At 52.6% G+C, this 22,578-nt stretch overlaps 1 protein-coding gene across 1 annotated transcript; it reads left to right on the forward strand.

Annotated features, from left to right (window-relative positions):
- Window positions 1–13,181: 13,181 nt before the first annotated feature.
- ZBTB47 (zinc finger and BTB domain containing 47) lies at window positions 13,182–21,766 on the forward strand (the record flags this gene model as incomplete). The annotated part of the gene is made up of 5 exons (XM_080340272.1): window positions 13,182–14,486; window positions 18,911–19,058; window positions 19,764–19,879; window positions 20,661–20,805; window positions 21,402–21,766. The coding sequence occupies exons 1-5, from the start codon at window positions 13,197–13,199 to the stop codon at window positions 21,764–21,766; spliced, it is 2,064 nt and encodes a 687-aa protein (XP_080196398.1). The 5' UTR covers window positions 13,182–13,196.
- Window positions 21,767–22,578: the final 812 nt, after the last annotated feature.

Raw genomic sequence — 22,578 nt, forward strand, 5'->3', positions numbered from 1 at the left:
TCTCCAAGCTCTGGAGCTCCCTGGTCCCCTTTGGCACGTCCATGAGGTGCCACAGGGATTTGGGCTCAGGAGCAGAACTTAAATCCCCAGCTCCCACCTCCGGCCTCATCTCACCCTCAGCCCAGCGCTGGCTGAGCCTCAGCCGGGTGTTTTCCAGGAGCTTATGTAGCTTTTGGAAGCGTTTCCAGGGTAGGAGACGTGTTGGACGGGCCAAACACTCATCTCACGAAAAGCTTTTGATAGGGGAGAGGTGCTGGTGGCGTCGGCCAGGGTTTTTTTTTCTATAGAGCGGAGCAAGAAAGGACATTAAAAAAAAAAATATATATACATATATATATATTTATATAATAAACTCAGTGCAGGCAGAACGTGGCCAAAGTGACATTATGCAAAGAGCCGTACACATCTGGAAGAAGTTACTGCACACGGCAACCGAAGCGGAGTCCAAACAAGTGCAGGATGTGACCACATTTATGTCTGCGAAAGGGAGCGGTGAGGAGAAGGAAAAGAGCTGGGAAGGTGGGATGGAGACGGAGAAGCCCGGGGGGGACTCTGGGAACACCCCCAATGGCCTTCGGAGCTGTCGTGCTTCTCTGTTTTTAGGGTGATAGGAGGGAATTAATTTGCTCTTGATGTTTTTTGGTGGCGTCTGCCCAGATGGTGGGGGCAGGAGGTGGTCACCATCATTGGTCACCATGAGCCTTGGTTGGGTCTTCTCCTGCTTTGGTGGAGCCCAGCACTGATGGGCAGAGCCTGTTCTGGCATCAGTCCCCAAACACCGGGGGGGTTGCTCCAGCTTTGTCCCCTTGGTCCTCAGCATGAGGGTTTTGGAGGGACCTAGCTGAGAGTTTGGATGCTGAACCGCCCCCCCCATCCTGCTGGGCATTGGGGAGCAAAATAATGAAGCCTTGCTTTATTTGGGGGGGGGTGGTTAGAGGTTGGCTGTGCCCTACACTTCACATCCCGGGTGGTGTGTGTGCGGGGTTGGGGGGACCCCCAGCATGGCCACCACCCTAAAACCAAATGTGCCTGTGAGGGATCCCTATTCCCACCCATGGCAGAAGAGCGCTCAAAACTAAAAAAAAAAAATCCAAAAAATAAAACCTGATGTTATTCCACAACTCCTAAAATTGGGGTTTTATCCCCCAAAACCCATTCTTTTTTTGAGGGGAGGGGGAAGCTCCGTGTGCCTCAGTTTCCCCCAGCGCGGTCCAGGCGATGCTCCCGGGGGATGCTGCAGTGCAGAGGCGGCTCGAACCGCGGTTGCGGGGACAAGGGACAAGGCGGGGGACACAAGGGGGGTGTCCCGGGTGGGGCGGGCCCCCCGTGGGCGGCGTGGCGGTGGCGGGAGCCTGTCCCTTTAAAGGGGGCAGCGGCGGCCCCAGCTGATGCGGCGGCTCCAATCAGCGGCCCCCGGGGCTCTTGGCAGCCGGAGCCGCCGCCGCTCCGCATTCCTCCGTCTTCCTAAAAGGGGCTTAACATGGCGATGGGCAGGATGAGGTGAAGGGAGAGGAAAAGGAAAAATTTAAAATAAGAAAAAAAAAAAAGAAGAAAAATAGAGGAAAAAAGGGGGGGAGAGGAAAAAAAAAGGAGGAAAAAAAAAGAAAAGAAGGAAAAAAAAAAACCCCAATAAGGACGGGAGATGCAAAGCAGCGGCGGCGCGGTAATTTCCTCCCCCCCGCTTCTTTAAAAAAAAAAAAAGAGAAAAAGACAAAAAAGCCAGCCAAAAATAAAAGAAAAAAAAAGAAAATCAACCAACCCAGCAAACCACCCAACCCAACATTTCTGTTTTTTTCATGGAGAGCAAAAACCCCAGGCAAGCGGAGGAGGACCGGGACTCCTTTGCGCGGAGACCTTTGCATCAAAATGGTAGAGCTTGCAACCCCCCCCCCCTCCGGCCTTTTCCCTCTTCGCTTCTTTTATTGCTATTTTTCCCCTTTCCCCCCCCGCTTTTCGCGCTCCCGGGGCTTTGCTGACTTTGCAAAGGCCTCTGAAACTTGCCCCAAAATCCTCGCAAGGGCGGTGGACGGGGGGTCCTGGGTTGGGGGTTGCATGGGCGTGATGCATCCTCGGCCAGCGCAACCCCCCGGGCAATGTGTTTGCATTGGGAGCCGCTTTGGGGAGGGGGGGGGGGGGGGTTGCATGGAGTCCCCCCTCTTGTGCAGGGGGGGAAGGGTTTGCATTTAAGGCAAAATTGTATAAAAATGCCCCCCCCGCCCGGATTTCCCCCCTCGCGGATATTTGTACAAGCGCTGCTTGCACGGGGTGAGGGGCTGCGGGGGTTTTGGGGTCACCCCTGGGGTGTCTGGAGGGGTGATGGGGCTGCTGGGGGGGTGCAGTGGGGCCTGACCCACCCCCCCCACCCAGAGCGGGGGGGTGTGTGCGGCCCAGCACCCCCAAGGTTATGGGGCCCGCACCCCCCCACAACTCCCACTTGGGGGTCACTGGGAGGATTTGGGGCGCTGGGCTGATGTGGGGGGGGGAAACTTTTCGAGCCGCCCGCTCGCCCAGGCCGGAGGATTCGCTGGCGCAGGAGCAGCCTGCGGCTTCCTCGGCCCGGCTTGTTCCCCGGATGACTCCTTCATTTTGCTAATTCTTACCCCCCCACGCCACCCCCAGCTTGTTCCCACCCTCCTGTGGGGCCCCCCCTTTTCCTTAGGGGGTGTGGGGGGGATGCTCAGCTCACCCCGATATACCCCGGGGTACAGCGCAGCATCGCACATTGGGTGCGCAAAGGGATTTTTCTGTGCGTGCTCTTAAATAATAATAATAATAATAATAATAATTATTATTATTATTATTATAAGGGAGGCTGGGTGCACCAGTGAGCCCTGCGGCAGTGACCTATTTTAGGGGCCGGTTGACTTTTTTTGGAGGGGGGGTTGGTTTGGTTTGCAGAGAACAGGCCTGAGCTGGGAAGATGCAGAAGAAATCCCTTGGGATGCGTGGTACCCATGGGCTGGGGTGTCCGGTACCCCGGTGCCTCCCCCATCCCTAAAAGTGTGGGGCTGTGATTGCCCCAGCGATGGCTCCGTGCCCATAATAAACCCCCCCGGGGAGGCGTTTGAACGGCTTTTTGGAAACCGTAAGCTTGGAAAAAAAGAAGCATGAGGTGATGCTGGGCTGGGGCTCAGCACCCAACAAGACTTAATTTTGGGGGTGAACGGAGCCGGGCTGGGGTTGCTCTTGGCCTGCGAGATGCCTGCTGGCGTTCAACCCATCCCTGCATCCCCTCCGGAGAGAGATGCTGATGGACCATTGAGGCACTGGGTTGGTTTTTGGGAGCGTTTCATGCCCCGAGCTGGGGATGGGGACACCGGGAGCTCACCCGAGCGGGCAACCCTGCGAGGAAGAAGGGGAAAAGTTGGGAATTAAAACCCTTTCCTCCATGCGCGGCCTCAGCGAGAACCAGAGGAAAATTTGCTTTACGGAGCAAAAAATTCCTCCTCATGGTGATACTAAGGGGGTTTTTATTTTCTAATGGATGTGGGGTGAAACCTGCCTGGGTGCAAACGTTTCATCTCTGACCGCGGAGTTTCCCCGAGGATGCCGGAGGGTCCCCTTGGTTTGGCTGCACGGTGGAGCTTTGTTCTCCCCGCGAGGAATTAACGGCGCGTTAGATTATTACCAGGCAAACCGCCGGAGCCGGGTGAGATAAATGGCCTTGTGTTTCTGTCTCGCGTCTGGAGGAGAGAGGCATGTCACCTCCCTCCATAAAAATAACCCGCCACTGCCTTTGGAGATGTCTTCTTTGTAAAAAGGGTGAAGCGGGAGGTCGCCGGTTAAATATTGGTTATATTTCAGATGCGGAATTTTCCTGCTGGAGGGGAAAAAAACAGGGAGAAACCTTTTGCGGATGAACTGAATGTGTCAGAACATCAGAGGGTCTTTGAAGGTTTCTTAGGGGAAGCGCTGGTTTCTCCATCCTTCCCCCTCGCTTGGGCTGGAGGGGAAAACCAATGGCTCTCCCACGCTGCTGGGTTTAATTAAACCTGTTTCAGAAGGGGACACGGCAGCGGCCGTGACAAAGTGAAGTTTAAATTTGCTGCCGCGTTTGCATGACCCCAAAAAAAAGGGGGGATTCCCAGGTGTGATTTGCATCCTGGATGTCCCGCGGGGTCCCTGCGAGGCTGGGGGAGCAGATGCCGATGGGGAGGGTGAGCTCAGGGTCAGGCTCCGTGCCACCTGCCCCTCGGTTTTCCTTCCTTATTTCTGGAGGAAACGCCTTGCGTCGCGTTGCATTGCAGTATTTGGTTGAGCCCTGTTGGGTTTCCCATCTGGGGACACCTGGGGACTTTGTCCCTGTGTCCTCCGAGGCTGCTGTCCCCTCTTCAGCCAACCTTGGTGCTTCGGCTGCATCCTCGGTGGCGAAACCTGGGATGATTTTGGATATGGGGAAAGACCATGGTACAGATATCTTAATTATAATAAATTGCGTTTTTTATTATTATTTTTATGACTATATCTTTTGCCTGGAGCTAGAGCTGCTGACACCTCGTCTGAGTTAAAGCCCTGCAGAATTTGCTGGGCAGACGCTATAAAAATAAGCCATTTTAATACACATTCATAAAATATGTTAAAGTGTTGGGCAGGAGGGATGGCTGGACTGCAGGAGAACAGCTGGTGCTTCCCAAAGAGCCTGGTCAAAGTTGGGTTTTGGATGGAGCTGGATGTGGGGAGCATCCCTGGGGGGCCAAGCGCTGGGGTTTGGAGATGATGCTCTGGGATGGAAAGCCCAGCCTGGGATGCTGGGAGAGGCTCAACCTTGGGCCTCTCTGCCGGTTCTGTAGTTTGGAGTCGGGTTAGGAAACACTGTGGGTTTAGGGGCTGATGACAACCCGGTGTGAGGAAAACATTGGAGTGTCACATCTCAAATTCCAGTATAAGTTGGGGAATGACCTATTAGAGAGCAGTGTACGGGAAAGGGACCTGGGGGTCCTGGGGACAGCAGGGTGACCATGAGCCAGCACTGGGCCCTTGTGGCCAGGAAGCCAATGGGACCTGGGGTGGGTTAGAAGGGGGTGGTCAGTAGGTCAGAGAGGTTCTCCTGCCCCTCTGCTCTGCCCTGGGGAGACCACACCTGGAATCTTGTGTCCAGTTGTGGCCCCTCAGTTCCAGCAGGACAGGGAACTGCTGGAGAGAGTCCAGCGCAGCCACCAAGATGCTGAAGGGAGTGGAGCATCTCCCGTGTGAGGAAAGGCTGAGGGAGCTGGGGCTCTGGAGCTGGACAAGAGGACACTGAGGGGGGACTCATTCCTGGGGATCAATATGGAAAGGGGGAGTGTCAGGAGGATGGAGCCAGGCTCTTCTGGTGACAACCAATGATAGGACAAGGGGTAATGGGTACAAACTGGAACACAGGAGGTACCACTTAAATATGAGAAGAAACTTCTTCCTGGTGAGGGTGGCAGAGCCTGGCCCAGGCTGCCCAGGGGGGTTGTGGAGTCTCCTTCTGTGCAGACATTCCAACCCGCCTGGACACCTTCCTGTGTAACCTCATCTGGGTGTTCCTGCTCCATGGGGGGATTGCACTGGATGAGCTTTCCAGGGCCCTTCCAATCCCTGACATTCTGGGATTTTGTGATTCTTTGCACCCGGACGTGCTCCCTGCACTGAATTTGGGGGTCCTATGAGCCACGGGGGGTCGTGAAGCACTGTCTGCCCTGCTGCATCCATCCCCTCTCTCGGTGGCACTGGGGACACCCGGTTGGTCCCTAGAGGATGATGCTCAGAGCCGGTCCCCAGTGCGGCCGCTTGGCCGCCAGCCTGGCCGGAGAGGTCAGCGCTGGGTTTTGTCCTCGGTTCCTCCCTCCATCTTTCCTCCGCTTGTTTTCCCAGGCAGGGCAGTGGGGACAGTGGCTTTGTGCGTCCCCTGGGCTCGTCCACCCCAGCAGTGACTCCGCGGGTGGCCGGGAGGGCAGCGTCCTATCCCGCTGCCAGGGCTTGGGGACGTCTCCATCCAGCGGGTGTCACCGGCTGTGCCAGGCGCTGGCGGGGACCCGGTGGCTCGGTGTTTGCCAGGAGGACGCCGGCTCTGCCGGAATCTAGCAGCATCTTTTTGGTGTTTAACCCCAGATTTTGCTACGGCTTAGCGCACATCTTGAATTACCTGCAGAGCTTTTGCATCGCGTGTCGGGTCCAGCCTGAGCTGCACCCAAATAAACCCCTTTTTGTCCCCGATCGAAGGGACATGGACAGAACAGACGGATGAATCCTCGGTGCCTCCGCTCTTCTCCTGGAGCAGAGGGGCTGGGGCTTGTCCTGGGCTGAAAATATTACGTTGCTGCGCTGAATTCTCGGTGTTTTTGCAGCAGGGACGATGCGTTTGCTCAGGGGACGGCGCTCATCCGCACATATATCAGGACAGATGCTGAGGTCACTGAGCGGATCTCAGGGCTCGGCGATGCCCTTGGTGGAACAGAGGGACGGTGGCCCCGGTGCCATCGTGGTGGTGGCAGCATCTCGTCCCCTGGACCGGTTTGCAGATGGAGGGTGACCAGCAGGGCTGGCCCGTCCGTGCGTCCTTGCAAAGCATCATTGTGTGCAAAAGAAAAGGAGAAAGATGCCCAGAGAGTGGCTGGCGGGGTTTAACATCATTTTTTAAATATAAAATAAATAAGAAAGCAATGAGCCATTAACCCTATGCAGGCTGGGAAGCCAGTGCCCGCTCCCAATGGGGTGAAACCCCAAGCTGCAGGGGCCGTGGCATTTACAAGGAAAAGCCCAAATGAACGTTTCTCCCTGTTTGCAGAGACGGCTCCTCAGCTGTAGGGGACAAGGAGATGATTTGTCCTCGTTCCCTCGCACTGAGGACGGTCCTGCTGGGCCTGGCGCTGCCACCAGCTTCCCAGGCTGCTCCCTGCAAAAGCATCTTGGAGCTGAAGCCTGTAAATGCTGGATGCTATTAAACATTATTTAAAGAGGAGGAAAAAAAGAAGTCTGGGAAGCATCTGGCTGTCCCCTGGCTGGGGGGACACTTGTGAAGGGGATCGAGGTGTTTTTTGGGGTGCCTGACACCCCGGGGTGGGCACAGGTTGCGGGAGCATCGCTGACCCCCTTCCCGTCGCGTCCTCTCCGTGTAACCCGCACATGGCTCAGTTTGGGGCATCCTCGAGCCTTTTGGACACGTAGGGGAAGAAAATCGCCGCTTCAGATGGTGTCACCGCCGTCCTGAAGGGTGATGCTGGGGTGGCAGCGTGTCCCAGTCCAGCCCCGCAGCATCACGGTGGGTGCTTGGGGCTGTGTCGGTCGGCGCCTCGCCAGGCGGGGCTGCGGCCGACCTATTGTTTTCCCTTCCTGCTTGTTTTTCCGGACAACCCTCCGCTAATTAAATAAAAACACCCGTCGGAGAAGCCAACAAAGCCCCCCCGACACAGTCCTGAGCAATGGGAGGGTGAAGAGACATCCCTGGCGAGGGGGGCGATATGTGAGGGAAGGTGCGTTGGGATGTATTTTACCCTCCTGGCAGATTTCCATGCGTGGCCACGGGCCAAAATTGGGCGGTTTTGGTGTTTTTGGCGATGTTTGGGATGTAAATAGTCTGGGCAGTGCTGCCGGTTCTGGGACAGCTTCATCCCAGTGCATCCCAGCTTTGGGAGTGATGGGAAGATGCAAACGTCCCATTATCCCTAAAAATCCATACCTATATGTCCTCTAAATACAGAGAAAAGGCTGAAGATCTCACCTCAAGCAGAGGGTAAATCATACAGGGCTGAGGATTAAAACCTAAAGCGCGTGTGCCTTTGAGATTTCTAACGATACGCCTTTGTACCATTTGAATTAATGTGTAAAAATAGGGGGGTTTTAATGCCGTTTCTTTCCTTTAGCAAAAGTCAAGTTGTGGCATTAAGTAGTTTCAACCAAGTTCTTTCTCCCTGAAATGCAGCAACGTTCAAATTGAGACTAGGACGTGTTTTTCTTTTCTAGAGGAACAAGTGCAAACATCACGTTCAGCTACTTATTAAAGCACTTTTCCGTCATGCAATTTAATACTGGAGGTCAACGGTAAATGTTTTGGTGGTTACGAATGATACAGAAAAACATATTTCTCGTTTTCGTCTTAGTTTTAGGGTTGAAAAATTTAGAAGGAAATCCCCCGAATTTTGTGCCCAACAGAAACTGGTTTGCGGGCAGCTGGTCTAAGCACGTCTGGTGTCAAGTGGGGGGCTTGTGGCCACCTAAATGTGGTTTTTATGCCCCAAAACCCCTGTAATTTTGCTAATACAGGAGAGAAGTACTTGATGGTGAGGGTGATGGACCTGGCTATAAATTAATAGAGACGCCAGGGAATGTCAGAGACATTCTGGGGGGGCTGCAGATTCAGGTGTTTGAATATATCCAGGGTGACCTGAGCTGCTGGTCCCTTTGGGGGGTTTTGTTGCTGCAGGAGCATTGAGGCGTCTGGCTCTTAATACCTGTGAAAATAAATAGTGTTTTATCGTAGTGCGTTGATTTAAATTGAGCAGCCGCCTCTTTTCACGGGAGGCGATCCGGGTCCCCGGTCCAGCGAGCATCAGCATCTCCTTTCCTGTATCACCTGGATCTCCTCCGAGCATCCTCAGCCATAAGGGCTTGGCTGACCTGCATCCCTCGGTCCTTCTTTGCTCTGAGCATCCTCCTCATCCTCCAGCCACCCTCCCCATCCCGCCGGCCGTTTTGGGACGGGGTTTTGGCAGAACCGCTTGGAAATGCTCTTAAAATAGAGCTGGATGGCAGGGAGGGCTGTCTGGAGGCACCGCCGTCCCCTTGGGGTGGGGACTTCGCGTCCACGCTGCTTTTGAATCATTTTTATGTGTTTTGGAGGGTTTATTTTGCCATGCCAGGGCCCTGCCTGGAGGTCAGCGGAGCATGGGGGGGCGGGGGCGGCAGTTTTGGGGTTCGCTCTGGTTTGATGCTCTTGGTGGGGCACCGGGGGTGGGATGGAGATGGGATGGGTGACATGGGATGCCACGTCGGGGTCTTTTTGTGAGACTAAAGCGGTGCAGCGGGCCGAGGTGCTGATGGTGGAGAAGAGCAAAACTGATTTTTATCTAAAATTAACGAAAATGCATTTTTAAGGTTTTAAAATTGTATTTTTATATATATATGTATGTATGTATTTTAGAATATATAAATATATATATTTAAAATATATTCCTTTTCCCAAGGGAAGGGGTAATGGGTTTAACTCTCCCATTAACCCCAGTTAATTGGTCTTTTCCGCCCTGGTGGGGCTACAGGGACGGGAGCAGCCCGGAGGGGTTATTTTGGGGCAAAATAAGGTCTTTCTCGGCATCTCACCCCGGCGGGCGCCTCTCGGCTTAGCTGGGGCTCCGTCTCCAGGCGAGCTGAACGAAAAGCATCTGATAGCAATAAAGAGCAAAGCATAAAAACCCTCCCGCTGACAAGCCGGGGCTGAAGTCACCGAGGGAGCCGCGGCCAAGACACGCATTGTCCTCAATGCTGGGACTGATTAGAGCCGCCTTGGCAAAGCCCAGCGCTGGGTGAGGGGTCACCCCCTTGTGCCAAAAATCCTCGATCCAGAGCAAAAAAACCCTGACTTTTGTTTGTGCTGCCTAGCGGACCCAATTCCCCCCTGTTTTGAACCTGTTTTTCCATGGCTGTGGCCACGCTGGGCTTGGAGCATCCTATACAGAGAGATAGATCCCAGGAGGAAAACAATGAATTTTATATATATTTTTTTCATAGCAAAAGCAGAGCAAGGAGAGTCCCTGGCAAACAGAAAACGTCTCCTGTCTCTACAGCGTTTGATATTTATTATATCTCTATTTATTTGCTGGGGTAGGGCGGGCTGAGCCATCCAAGTTCCTCTCGTCGAAATGTCCTTGGCAGTCGCAAGGCTTTGAAAATGCAGGGAGGGGGATGGATGTTCCAGCTGGGAAGCAGCATTTTATAAGAAGATATATAAAGAAAGTGGGTTTTAAATGTATGTATTTGTATATCGATGACTTTAAAGAAATAGATAAAATATATAGATATATATATTAAAACCCCCTCTTTTACTCTTTGCTCCACTCCAGGCTGCAAAGCCAAGAGTTTGGAGAAGAATTGGGGTTTACTCCCATTTTTCTCTGGGTATGGGGCTCTATGGGGTCATTGGAATGATGCGAAGCAGAAAACCTCGTTGGTTGGGTGGTTTGGTTGTGGAGCAGAAATTCAGTGAAAATGAAAGATTTTGGCAGGGCGCGGGAAGGGTTTTTTTTTTGTTGGGAAACCAGAGAAGAAAACACCCATGTTTTAATTATTTAAACGTTTTTGTCTGGGTGTGCTTTTGCCTTTGGCTCACAAAAAAAAGCCCAAATAAGCAAAATGGGTCTTGCTGGATTTCATGGGTTGAACAAGAGAAAAAAAATGGAAGCAGAGAAACTCTTTTTTGGTTCATTTTGAGCAGGAGGTGCAGGATAAACCCAGCAGGTTGAACCGTCCATCTCCGCCACTGTTCTGCACAACGTCCTTGGGCACATCCTGCAATAGGACATGAATGTGGCTGGATCCATCTCCATCCATGAACTGGGTGTTCGGGATGGAAATCCAAGCGGAAGCAGAGGGAAAGGGGATGTCCCACCTGCTTTTAGTATTTAGGGTATGGTGGCCAAGAGGCCACCAGCATCCTGGCTGGTACCAGCACTGGTGTGGCCAGCAGGACCAGGGCAGTGACCGTCCCTGTGCTGGGACCTGGGGAGGACAAACCGTGAATCCTGGGGGCAGTTTTGGGCCCCTCACACCAAGAAAGCCCTTGAGGTGCTGGAGTGAGTGGAGAGAAGGGAACGGAGCTGGTGAGGGGCTGGAGCACAAGTGTGATGGAGCGGCTGAGGGACCTGGGGGGTTCAGCTGGAGAACAGGAGCTGAGGGGAGACAGGGACACAAAGAAACGGCCTCAGGTTGCTCCAGGGGAAGTTGAGGTTGGATCTCGGGAACAATTTCTTCTCCAAAGGGCTGTGGGGCATTGGAACAGGCTGCCCAGGGCAGTGCTGGAGTCACCATCCCTGGAGGGTCGGACAGACGGAGATGAGGTTCTCAGGACATGGTGCAGTGCCAGGGGTGGGTTATGGTTGGACTCGATGATCTTGAGGGTCTCTTCCAACCAAAAGAATTCTATGATTCTCTGATAACCCTTGTATTTGGGGTGCAGCCAACAAACCCATCAGGGGGCTCAGGTGTCCCCAGGAGAGGTGATGAAGTTCCAGGGGTGGTCTGCACCTTGCAAAATACATATGGAATAAATGAAATACCCCATAAACACAGCCTGGGGTGTGTTGGCAGTTGCAGAATTTCCCAGCCTGAGATTGCCACTCCCAGACTTGAGTTTTTCCAGGTAGAGCCTTTCCCTGAGTGGTTTAAAATGGGTATTAAAAGAGAATATATCATCCTGGTGACTCCAGCGAGTGAGTTGACTGCTGATGTGAGTCAGAGCAGGTGGCAGAATTCAGTGACTATTGGAGGATATTGTGTTTTATGTAATTATGTGGTAGAAGTAGGGAAGTTTAAAATCCTAATTTATATCTAGCGAGGTGGTTAAATCTCAGCTGGTGCCTAAAATTGTCTTCCTGCATGGGGCAAATGTCCTCCCAAGGTCCCTGTCTGGTTCAGGAGGTTGAGGATGTATCGATGCATCTCCTCTTCTGCTTGGCATCTCCTCCCTGCCATCATGGACAGCTGAGCCAGGCTTTGGACCTCCTTGGTGGTGGGATGGCCGTGATGCCTCCTATCCAGGTTGAAGAGATGTCAGTGTATGCTCATATGGCCTTGACCTGACCTTTCATTGGGCTTTCTCCTCCTTGGTTGAGTTTCCAAGATTCAAGGTGGTGGTGGGACTTCTTGGTTGGTGTCTCCAAGTTGGGCCTGATGGTGGAGCTTTTTGGCCTGGATCTTCAAGCTGGGCTTAAGTGGTAGAACTTCTTGGTGTTTCAAAGCTTCGTCTGGTGGTGGAGCTTTTTGGTTGACATCTCCAAGCTGGGGCTGATGGTGGAGCTTTTTGGTCTGGACCTTCAAGCTGGGCCTAGTGGTAGAACTTCTTGGTGTTTTGAAGCTGGGTCTGGTGATGAACCTTTCTGATTGGCATCTCCAAACCAGGGTGGTGGAGGAACTTCTTGGTTGGCATCTTCAAGGTGGGCCTGATGGTGGAGCTTTTTGGTCTAGATCTTCAAGCTTGGCCTAGTGATAGAACTTCATGGTATTTTGAAGCTGGGTCTGGTGATGGACCTTTCTGGTTGGCATCTCCAAGCTGGGCCTGCTGGTGGAAACTCCAACCTGAGGCTAGTGGTGGAGCTTCTTGGTTGGCATCTCCAAGCTGGGCCTGATGGTGGAGCTTTTTGGTCTGGATCTTCAAGCTGGGCCTAGTAGTAGAACTTCTTGGTGTTCTGAAGCTGGGTCTGATGGTGGAGCTTTTTGGTCTGGATCTTCAAGCTGGGCCTAGTAGTAGAACTTCTTGGTGTTCTGAAGCTGGGTCTGGTGATGGAGCTTCTTGGTTGGCATCTCCAAGCTGCATCTGATGGTGGAGCTTTTTGGTCTGGATCTCCAAGCTGGGCCTAGTCGTGGAACTTCTTCTTGTTTCAAAGCTGGGTCTGGTGGTGGAGGTGTTTGGTTGGCATCTCTAAGCTGGGCCTGCTGGTGGAGCTTTTATTTGGAAACTCCAAGCTGGAGCTGGTGGTGGAGCTTCTTGGTTGGCATCTTCAAGCTGTGGAGCCTTTTGTTGGCATCTCGAAGCTGGGCCTAGTCATAGAAGTTCTTGGTTTTTCAAAGCTGAGTCTGGTGGTGGAGCTTTTTGGTTGGCGTCTCTAAACTGAGGCTGATGGTGGAGCTTCTTGGTTGGCATCTTCAAACTGTGTCTGGCGGTGGAGCCTTTTGTTGGCATCTCGAAGCTGGGCCTAGTCATGGAAGTTCTTGGTTTTTAAAAGCTGAGTCTGGTGGTGGAGCTTTTTGGTTGGCGTCTCTAAACTGAGGCTGATGGTGGAGCTTTTAGATTGACATCTCCAAGCTGGGGCTGGCAGTGGAGCTTCTCAGTTGACATCTCTGACTTCGGGTGCATGGACAGCGATGGGTGGCATGGCCGGGTGGGTGTTTTCCTGGGGAAAAGAGCCCTCTTGAACTGATTTTTATTTCCTTCCTCCCCACAGCTGATAGTTGAAAAAACAACTGACTACCCTTCGGCTGAGTACTCCCTGGTGGAGGATGTAGCCCTCCACTTCACGTGTTTGATGGACAGACTGAACGAGCAGCGCCTCTTTCAGCCGGACTTGTGCGACGTGGACATCGTGCTGGTGCAGCACAAGAGCATCTTCCCGGCGCACAAAGGGGTCCTGGCAGCCTACAGCCAGTTCTTCCACTCCCTCTTCACCCAAAACAAGCAGCTGCAGCGCGTGGAGCTCTCTCTGGAAGCCCTCACCTCGCAGGGCCTCCAGCAGATCCTCAACTTCATCTACACCTCCAAGCTCCTCGTCAACTCCTGCAATGTGCAGGACGTGCTGAACGCGGCCACCGTGCTGCAGATGAACAACATCGCCTCCTCCTGCCAGGATCTTCTGGACACCCGCTCGCTCAGCCTGGCCACCGAGATGGCCCTGCCCGCTGAGGGCTGTGCTGGACCTCCACCCTACTACTGCGAGATCAAGCAGGAGGTGGACGCCCCTCATCCCAAAATCTACGCCCGGGAGAGCAACGACCCCTACTCGGTGCGGGTGGAGGATGGAGCAGGTGGTGGGACGCTCCCCCCTGGTCCAGCCAAGCAGTACTACAAGGAGGAGAAGGATGGTGGTCCAGGCGCCGTCTGTAAGATGGAAGGCGAAGAGTCTGAGGAGGACCTGGATAGCCAGGGTTCGTACAACCGGGAGCAGATCATCGTGGAGGTGAACCTCAACAACCAGACCCTCAACGTCTCCAAGGGCACGGAGGGGAAGGCGACCGCCAGCGAGGCGGCCATGATGGGGCGGCCTGATGGTGATGGGGGCGACACGGAGGAGGATGGGGAGGAGGAGAACGAGGAAGGAGAGGAGGAGGAGGAAGAGGAGGAGGATGCGGAGGTGGGTGAGGAGGAAGAGGAAGAGCACAGTGAGGAGGAAGACCTGGAGGAGACGACAGAAGAAGAGGATGATGATGATGACGATGAAGATGCGTCGGAGGTGAAACGGGAAAAGGGTGGGCAGCCTCGCAGAGGCAGCTGGGCGTCCAAAGCCACCAAGCCTTCCATGGCAACCAGGTCTCAGGAGATGGCCAAGGTGGAAGAAGAGGAGGAAGAGGAAGAGGAAGGCCAGCGAGGGAGGAAGAGAAAAAAGGAACAGGATGGTTTGGGCCAGAAGGTTAAGCTGGAGGAGAAGCAGCACTATCCATGCAAGAAGTGTCCCCGGGTCTTCAACAACCGCTGGTACCTGGAGAAGCACATGAATGTCACGCACAGCCGCATGCAGATCTGCGACAAGTGTGGCAAGCGCTTCCTGCTGGAGAGCGAGCTGCTGCTGCACCACCAGACCGACTGCGAGAGGAACATCCAGGTGAGCCAACCATGGGGACGTCCCACCAGGGGATGGAAATCCCACCAAGAGGTGGGGCATCCCACCAAGTTGGGAACATCTTACCAAGTTGGGGACATCCCACCAAAAGAGGAGCATACCACCATGACGGGATATCCCAATGGGGGAGGGACATCCCACCAATCTGGGGACATCCCACCATGATGGGACATCCCAGTAGGGGAGGGACATGTCACCAATTTGGGGACATCCCACCAAGTTGAGGAGGAGCATCCCACCATGATGGGACATCCCACCAATGAGTTGAGCATCTCACTGGGGATGGACTTCCCACGAAGTTGGGGACATCCCACCAAAAGGAGGAACATCCCACCATGATGGGACATCCCACCAATGAGTGGAGCATCCCATGGGGATGGACATCCCACCAAGGTAGGGACATCCCACCAAGTTGAGGACATCCCACTATGATGGGACATCCCACCAAGGTGGGGACATCCCACCAAGTTTAGGACATCCACCGTGATGGGACATCCCACCAATGAGTGGAACATCCCATGGGGATGGACATCCCACCAAGTTGAGGACATCCACCATGATGGCACAACCCACCAATGAGTGGAGCATCCCATGGGGATGGGCATCCCACTAAGGTATAGAGATCCCACCAAGCTGAGGACATCCACCATGATGGAACATTCCACCAATGGTGGAGCATCCCATGAAAATGGACATCCCACCAAGTTGGGGACACCCCACCAAAGTAAGAGCATCCCGTCATGATGGGACATCCCAATGGTGGAGGGACATCCCACCCACCATGGAGGACCTCCCACCCAGCTACACCATGGGACAGGCTCATGCTCAAACAATATTTTTGATGTTGTGTTTCCCACATGGCAGATGGGAGGAAACCTTACTTACCTGTGACTCTTATTCAGGCTCAGGAGGGTCCCACGGTGACATGGGACCAGAGGATTTGTGCCAAGGGACTGTGGCTTCCCCTTGGCCAGCTGGAATAATTTTTGAGGAGTAATTTCTCTTTGAGTTCATTCAGTTAATCTGGATAAAAACATGGCGAGCCCCTGATGGAGACACACTCCAGCCTTTCCCACCCAGGCTGAAACCAACTTGGCCTGATTCAAAGCTTTGCTGACACCAGTTTAAAAGGTTTTAATCTGCCTTTTGTGCTCTTTAGCTTGCGTAGCAGCAAATTTCCAAATGCATTTGACATCCATGTGTGGATGGTGTGTCCTTTGCCTAACACTAACGAGATCCAGTGTTTGCAAATGAACTCCATTAAATCAGTGAAATTTTGGGGGGGTTGTAGACATCCCATTAGAGCAGCAAACAAGTTCCTGCAGATCCCACCAACCCACTTCCTAATCCCCGATGAGCTGTTTTGCATTATGCTGCTGATACTAATTAAAAAATACCAACATCTGGAGAGCTTCACCCATCATCCATCCCACCAGCAACTGGATTTTCAATGATCTTGCAGCTCTCTTGGATGAAGGTAACTCAACCCAAGGGCTACTAGAGCCCTTGGCCAACCGGTCCCCAAATACAATGGGGAATGAAGCAGATCTTGGTGTTAAAGTTTTGGGGGAATACGGAGGTGGGAGCTGTCTCGGCTCAATCTTGCACTGACCTTTTGTTGTGTCTTCCTGAAAAATTCACAGTGCCGAGGTTGCTTTTATTTTTTGATGCTTTTTTTCCCAGAAGTGGGCAAGTGCGGCTCCGATACCTTCATGGTGGTGGCTGTTTTGGACCCCATCGTAAAGCCTCTGCAATTAAAAATGGATTCATAGAATCATAGAATGGTTTGGGTTGGAAGAGACCTGCATCATCTACTTCCAACCCCTCTGCCATGGGTAGGGACACCTTCCACTAGACCAGGTTATCAAAGCCCCATCAGACCTTTGGTTGTTCTTTTTCCTCCTTTTTATCCCTTTTCCAGGTCTTTTCTGAATAGGATGAACCACAACTGCCCGCGGAGTCACCTCCTTCCATGCAAAATGTGGATCATTAACTCTCCCTTAGTTGAGCGCTGCTAATTTTACAAAGCACCAAATTCACTCCATTTGCTCTGATAATATTGAACAACTTTGTCAATATACCATGGAATTATAGGTGGATAGAAAAGGGGTTTTTTCCAACTCTTTACGTATAATGGACAGTAATTTTGTTATTTCATTTTATTTTATTAAGCAAAATCTATGGAGGGACCATCTCTCTTAGCCCATTTGGGTCTTCTGCTTTCTTTCCCTGTTTTGTCCCCAAATTTCATCCATCATGTTTAGGTATTCGGCTTCATCGCGCTCCCTGTGATCATTCCCCATCTGTGTCCACAGCCCTGCAGACACCCTAATGGTTATTCTGTCTCCAGTGGAGAAATTATTCATCCTTTGCTTTATCAGGTTATTTCTAAGTCTTTTTTTGGCCAGCTTCAGTATCATTTTCCCCTTAACCTGTTAGAATTTGTCTTCTCCTTTCTTTTCCCCTCATTTGAACGTTTCTTCTACATTTTAAAGTGATGCATTTTTGCGGTAACTGAGCCCTCCAGGGTGCTCGATCCCATCCTGGAGACTTTCCTACATCTACTGCTTTCCCTCTACCTTTAATTTTAAGATTCCCCCGCGGCTTCTTTCATTTTAAGCAGAGGAAACGGATATTGATGTGTCTTTGGTAACAGGCTCTGGTCCTTAATTTGTCCTGAAATGTCTCTTAAAGCAGAAATAAAACTGTTCTGATCCATGGAAGTATTTACTTGGGAACAGTGAAACTCAGAGGGCTGCTCATGTTCATATTCAAGCATGGCAAGATGAAGAAGACAAATGTTGGATATGCCTCCCTGACCCTAATTTTGCCTTCCAGGCACCACAACGTAAATATATATAGCAAGATACTGTGACTACATGGCATAATGGTATATTTTCTGCTGTATCACAGCCTCATTTGGTGCAAAATTTGGTGGAATTTAATGGTACCACTCAGCCGTGCCATTGCTTGATGCCTCCAAGACATGAAGGATTTTCTCAATGCACCTGCAAGAAAAAGAGATGGTTTTATCTCTGTTGGCCAAGAGGAAGATGAGTCATGGAGAGATGAAGGGGAGGGAGTGTCCCTTGGCTCCTGGAAGGGTCCTTGGGTTCTGCCCACCGTCCCCATGCTCCAGCAATGGTTTCCAGTGTGGACCTTGCTCTGCCATGTTTCCGTGAGCACCGAGCTGATCTCACACGCCTTGAGATGATCTCACACACCTTGAGATGATCTCACACGCTTTGAGATGATCTCACACACCTCAAGCTGATCTCACACGCTTTGAGATGATCTCACATGCTTTGAGCTGATCTCACACACCTTGAGCTGATCTCACACACTTTGAGCTGATCTCACACACCTTGAGATGATCTCACACGCTTTGAGATGATCTCACACACCTCGAGCTGATCTCACACACCTCAAGATGATCTCACACACCTTGAGCTGATCTCACACACCTTGAGCTGATCTCACACGCTTTGAGATGATCTCACACGCTTTGAGATTATCTCACACACCTCGAGCTGATCTCACACGCTTTGAGATGATCTCACACACCTTGAGCTGATCTCACACACCTTGAGCTGATCTCACACACCTTGAGATGATCTCACACGCTTTGAGATGATCTCACACACCTCGAGCTGATCTCACATGCCTTGACCTGATCTCACACACCTCGAGCTGATCTCACACGCTTTGAGATGATCTCACACACCTTGAGCTGATCTCACACACCTCGAGCTGATCTCACACGCTTTGAGATGATCTCACACACCTCGAGCTGATCTCACATGCCTTGACCTGATCTCACACACCTCGAGCTGATCTCATGCAAAAGTCAGAGCTTCTCCTGGGAGCTTTCTGAGAAATATTGAACTTGGAGCTGAAGCAAATCTCTACCATAACTTCTTGGGGGAGGGTTTGCGTGTCGCGCTGTTCTGCTTGTGCTGATGGACTGTTTTTTGGGTCCATCTTGGTCCATTTGTGTATGTTTGGAAAACTCATTTAGTGGTAAAGTATCCATTATATATGCTGAAGGCTGAAGTTGTTCTGCCCTGGCTTGGGCTTCTCCTTGTTCCTGTATTCTTTGCAACCTCCTAATGCACAGAGGGTTGTTTATTTATTTGTTTTTAACATAACAGCTTAATTGTGTGCAAGAATAAAATCACCATTGGGAACAGGGCCTTCCAGTGGATAAAAAATTGAGTTTTGGAGGTTTTGTAGTGATGAGGTTTGTAGCAGACTTGCTGGTCGCTATGGTATTCAATGTCTCTGTGTTAGGTTTTATAGTGACATTCCCTTTCAATGGATGAAGCTGAAAACCTGGCAAAACCAACATATTGGTGGTACCAGGGTGTGTTCTCCTGCATCCCTGCCCATCTCTTCTCTCCTTGCAGTGCGTGACGTGCGGGAAGGGGTTCAAGAAGCTCTGGTCCCTCCATGAGCACAACAAGATTGTCCATGGCTACGCTGAGAAGAAGTTCTCCTGCGAGATCTGCGAGAAGAAGTTCTACACCATGGCCCACGTGCGCAAACACATGGTTGGTGAGTGCGGGAGGCACCGGTGACACGGGGAGATCTTTGTTAGGGTTGTTCACCCATCGTTTTGGCCACGAAGGGTGTTTTTTTATTGCTGTCGTGTTCTGAGTTTAGGGCTGGACTTAGTCTTGTATGAGCTTTCTAACATCAGTGCAAGGGCCTTGAAATTTGGCCCGGTACTTAAAGCAGAATGTATGTCTGCTCAGTGCTGGGTTTGGAGCAATTAGGAATGGCACTGGGGAAACTCATTTATTTTATTTACCCAGAAAAAGAGACCTCAGAGGTGGCAAAAGGAGGGTTTAAAGTGTAACCATCCTTCCCTTGTAAAAGAGGACCACACCGCGCCAGCACTGGCTTTGAAATGCAAATTGCAGATAGCAACAGTGGTTGAGTCTCTGGGGCTTGCAGGCACCAAATAGATCCAAAAAAAGGGGGTTTTGGTGGAGAATTAGGGGAGTACCTGAAGGCCAGACTGGATGGGGCTCTGAGCAACCTGAGCTGGTAAAGATGTCCCTGCTCATGGCAGGGGTGGCACTGGATGAGCTTTGAAGGTCCCTTCCAACCCAGACTGTTCTATGATTCTGTATTGTGTCTTCCCGAGATGGCTTTGGGTTTGCTGGGGTTGGGCGCTGACGCTGGAGGTGACAGCTGGGACCTGGGGACATGGATGGATGCTGGGAGGGCGCCTGACCCTGCTCCTCTCCGCTTCAGCTCACACCAAGGACATGCCCTTCACCTGTGAGACCTGCGGGAAGTCCTTCAAGCGCAGCATGTCCCTCAAGGTCCATTCGCTCCAACACTCTGGAGAAAAGCCTTTTAAATGTGAGGTAAGGTCCTCTGTGTGTCCCCCCCTACCCTGCATCCTCTCAAATGGGCGCAAAACCACTGATTTGGGGAAAGATCTTCTGCTTCATGAGGCTTTCCCTGTGGTTTTTGCCAGCACAGCTGTAGGGATGCTTCCCCCTGTCCCAGACTTTGCATCCCCTCTTGGTTTGAGGGTGCCACTGATGCTATGATGAAACTGGTGGCCAAGGTCAGGATTTGGAGGAGACTGAGGGGAGACCTTATGGTAACTACAGCTTCTTCTCAAGGGGAGGAGGAGGGGCAGGTGCTGAGCTCTTCTTTGTGGTGACCAAGGGAATGGCAGAAGATGTGCCAGGGGAGGGTCAGTCAGATGTGAGGAAAAGGTTCTTCACCCAGAGGTGCTGGACACTGAACAGGCTCCCCAGGGAGGTGTCACGGCCTCAAGCCTGACAATGTTGAAGAAGAGACTGGACAACGTCCTCAGACACACGGTGTGACCTGTGGGGTGTCCTGTGCAGGGACAGGATTTGGACTCCATGATCCTTGTGGGTCCTTCCAACCCAGGACATTTTATGATTCTCTCTGCCCGGTGTCTGGACCTTGTGTCCCACCCCAAGCCCATCCAGCCTGCAAACTTGGATGAGTTTGCAGAACCCAAGAACCCAAAAAAGCCATTTATTTGGGTGCTTTTGCAGGGAGGAAAGTGATTTCTGCACTGCTCCGACATGCTGGTGATTTCGGGAGGGATGCAGAGGGTGTTTTGGGGTTCTCATCAACAACTCATCCCCCTTCTCATCCCCACAGAACTGTAATGAGCGCTTCCAGTACAAGTACCAGCTGCGCTCCCACATGAGCATCCACATCGGCCACAAGCAGTTCATGTGCCAGTGGTGCGGCAAGGACTTCAACATGAAGCAGTACTTCGACGAGCACATGAAGACGCACACAGGTGAGATCTCCTCGCTTTGCCCTCAGCCCCTGCAGAGACCCCAAAATCATTCACAGAATGGTTGGGGGTGGAATGGACCTCTGAAGATCATCCAGTCCAACCCACTTGCTAAAGCAGTTTCATCCAGAGCAGATCACAGAAGGTCACATCCAGGTGGGTTTGAATGTCTCCAGAGAAGGAGACTCCACAGCCTCTCTGGGCAGCCTGGGCCAGGCTCTGGCACCTCAAAGGAAAGAAGTTTCTCCTCATGTTCAGATGGAACCTCCTGTGTTTCAGTCTGTGCCCGTTGCCCCTCACCCTGTCATTGGGCACCACTGAACAGAGTCTGGTCCATCCTCTTGACACCCACCCTGGACATATTTACAAACATTGATGAGATCCCCTCTCAGATTCTCTTCTCCAGCTGAACAGCCCCAGCTCTCTCAGCCTTTCCTCATCAGAAAGATGCTCCAGACCCCTCAGCATCTTTGTAGCTCTTTGTAGCCCCAGGAAATAAGTGATGGGATGGGGGTGGCTTCTTTGACTGGATGGCATGATGGGTTTTTGGGAGGGGTGGTCCAGTTGCCGTCTTCTCACCCATCTTCCCCCATCCTTAGGCGAGAAGCCCTACATCTGCGAGATCTGCGGGAAGAGCTTCACCAGCCGCCCCAACATGAAGCGGCATCGCCGGACCCACACGGGCGAGAAGCCGTACCCCTGCGACGTCTGCGGCCAGCGCTTCCGCTTCTCCAACATGCTCAAAGCCCACAAGGAGAAATGTTTCCGCGTCAGCAACCCCTTGGCTTCGGACACGACCACCACCCCCCAGCCCGCCGCCAGCCCGGCCCCGCTGCCCCCCGGCCCTGGCGTCTCCCCCCTGCCGCTGCTTCATCCCCTTCCACAGACCCTCCCTCCTCCTCCTCACCTACCGCCGCCCCCTCCCCTGTTTCCCGCGGGGAGGATAAATTCGAACAACAACTAGGTGTCCCCCCTGATCCCAACCATGCACCCGCACGGACTGCTCTCCCCCCGGGGAGCCAAGGCTTCGCTTACTCTCTACCCCTCTTCCTCCTCGTTTTGAGGTCGTTTTGTTTTGTTTTTTGTTTTTTATTTTTGCTTTTTCTCACCTGTCATTCTCCACGGAGACGGGGAGCAGGAGGAAGCCCCCGCCGAGGAGCGTGGATGTCCGTCCCTAAGGGTGTAGTTAAAAGGTGTCACTCTCCGTTTCATCCTCCCGTGCGTCGGCTTCATCCTTGTGCCGGGATGCTGGCGGGGCTCGGGGAGCAGGATGCCGCCCGGGGTTGATCTCACCGGCATTGCGTGCCCGCTTGCTGGCCGAATGCATTTCCGCCGGCGCTTCGATATTTATAATCAGCCGAAATCTAGGTAGTGAGTGGTGCTTGAATCCCTGTACTGTAAAGCTGGTCTTTCAATTCAGGCTCTTTTTCCCCAAAAGGTTGAGAGATGGGCACCGCGGAGGAGCCCCCGCCGGTCCCATCTGCTGGCCCCGGTGGCCCATGGCGAGTAGATGTCCCCATTGGAAAGCCGTCAGCCCGCTCTCGTTGGCAGCCCTCCACGCGTCTTCCTTCCCCGTGATGGGTTTTCCTCCTCGATAGGCAAAAGCACAAACAGTGACGGCATTGCGTCTCGGGGCATTGGCAGCCCGCAGCCTGTTTGTTTTTGGGGTGCCCTTTCTGCTCATCCCAGCAGGAGCCGGGCTCCTGGGGATGCTCTGGAGTTGGCGAGGTGGCTGTAGGAGAGCTCAGATGGCCTCGGGACCGGTGGGAGGGTGGC

Source organism: Nesoenas mayeri, assembly GCF_963082525.1.
Source record: "Nesoenas mayeri genome assembly, chromosome: 2".
Classification (NCBI taxonomy): Eukaryota; Metazoa; Chordata; class Aves; order Columbiformes; family Columbidae; genus Nesoenas; species Nesoenas mayeri.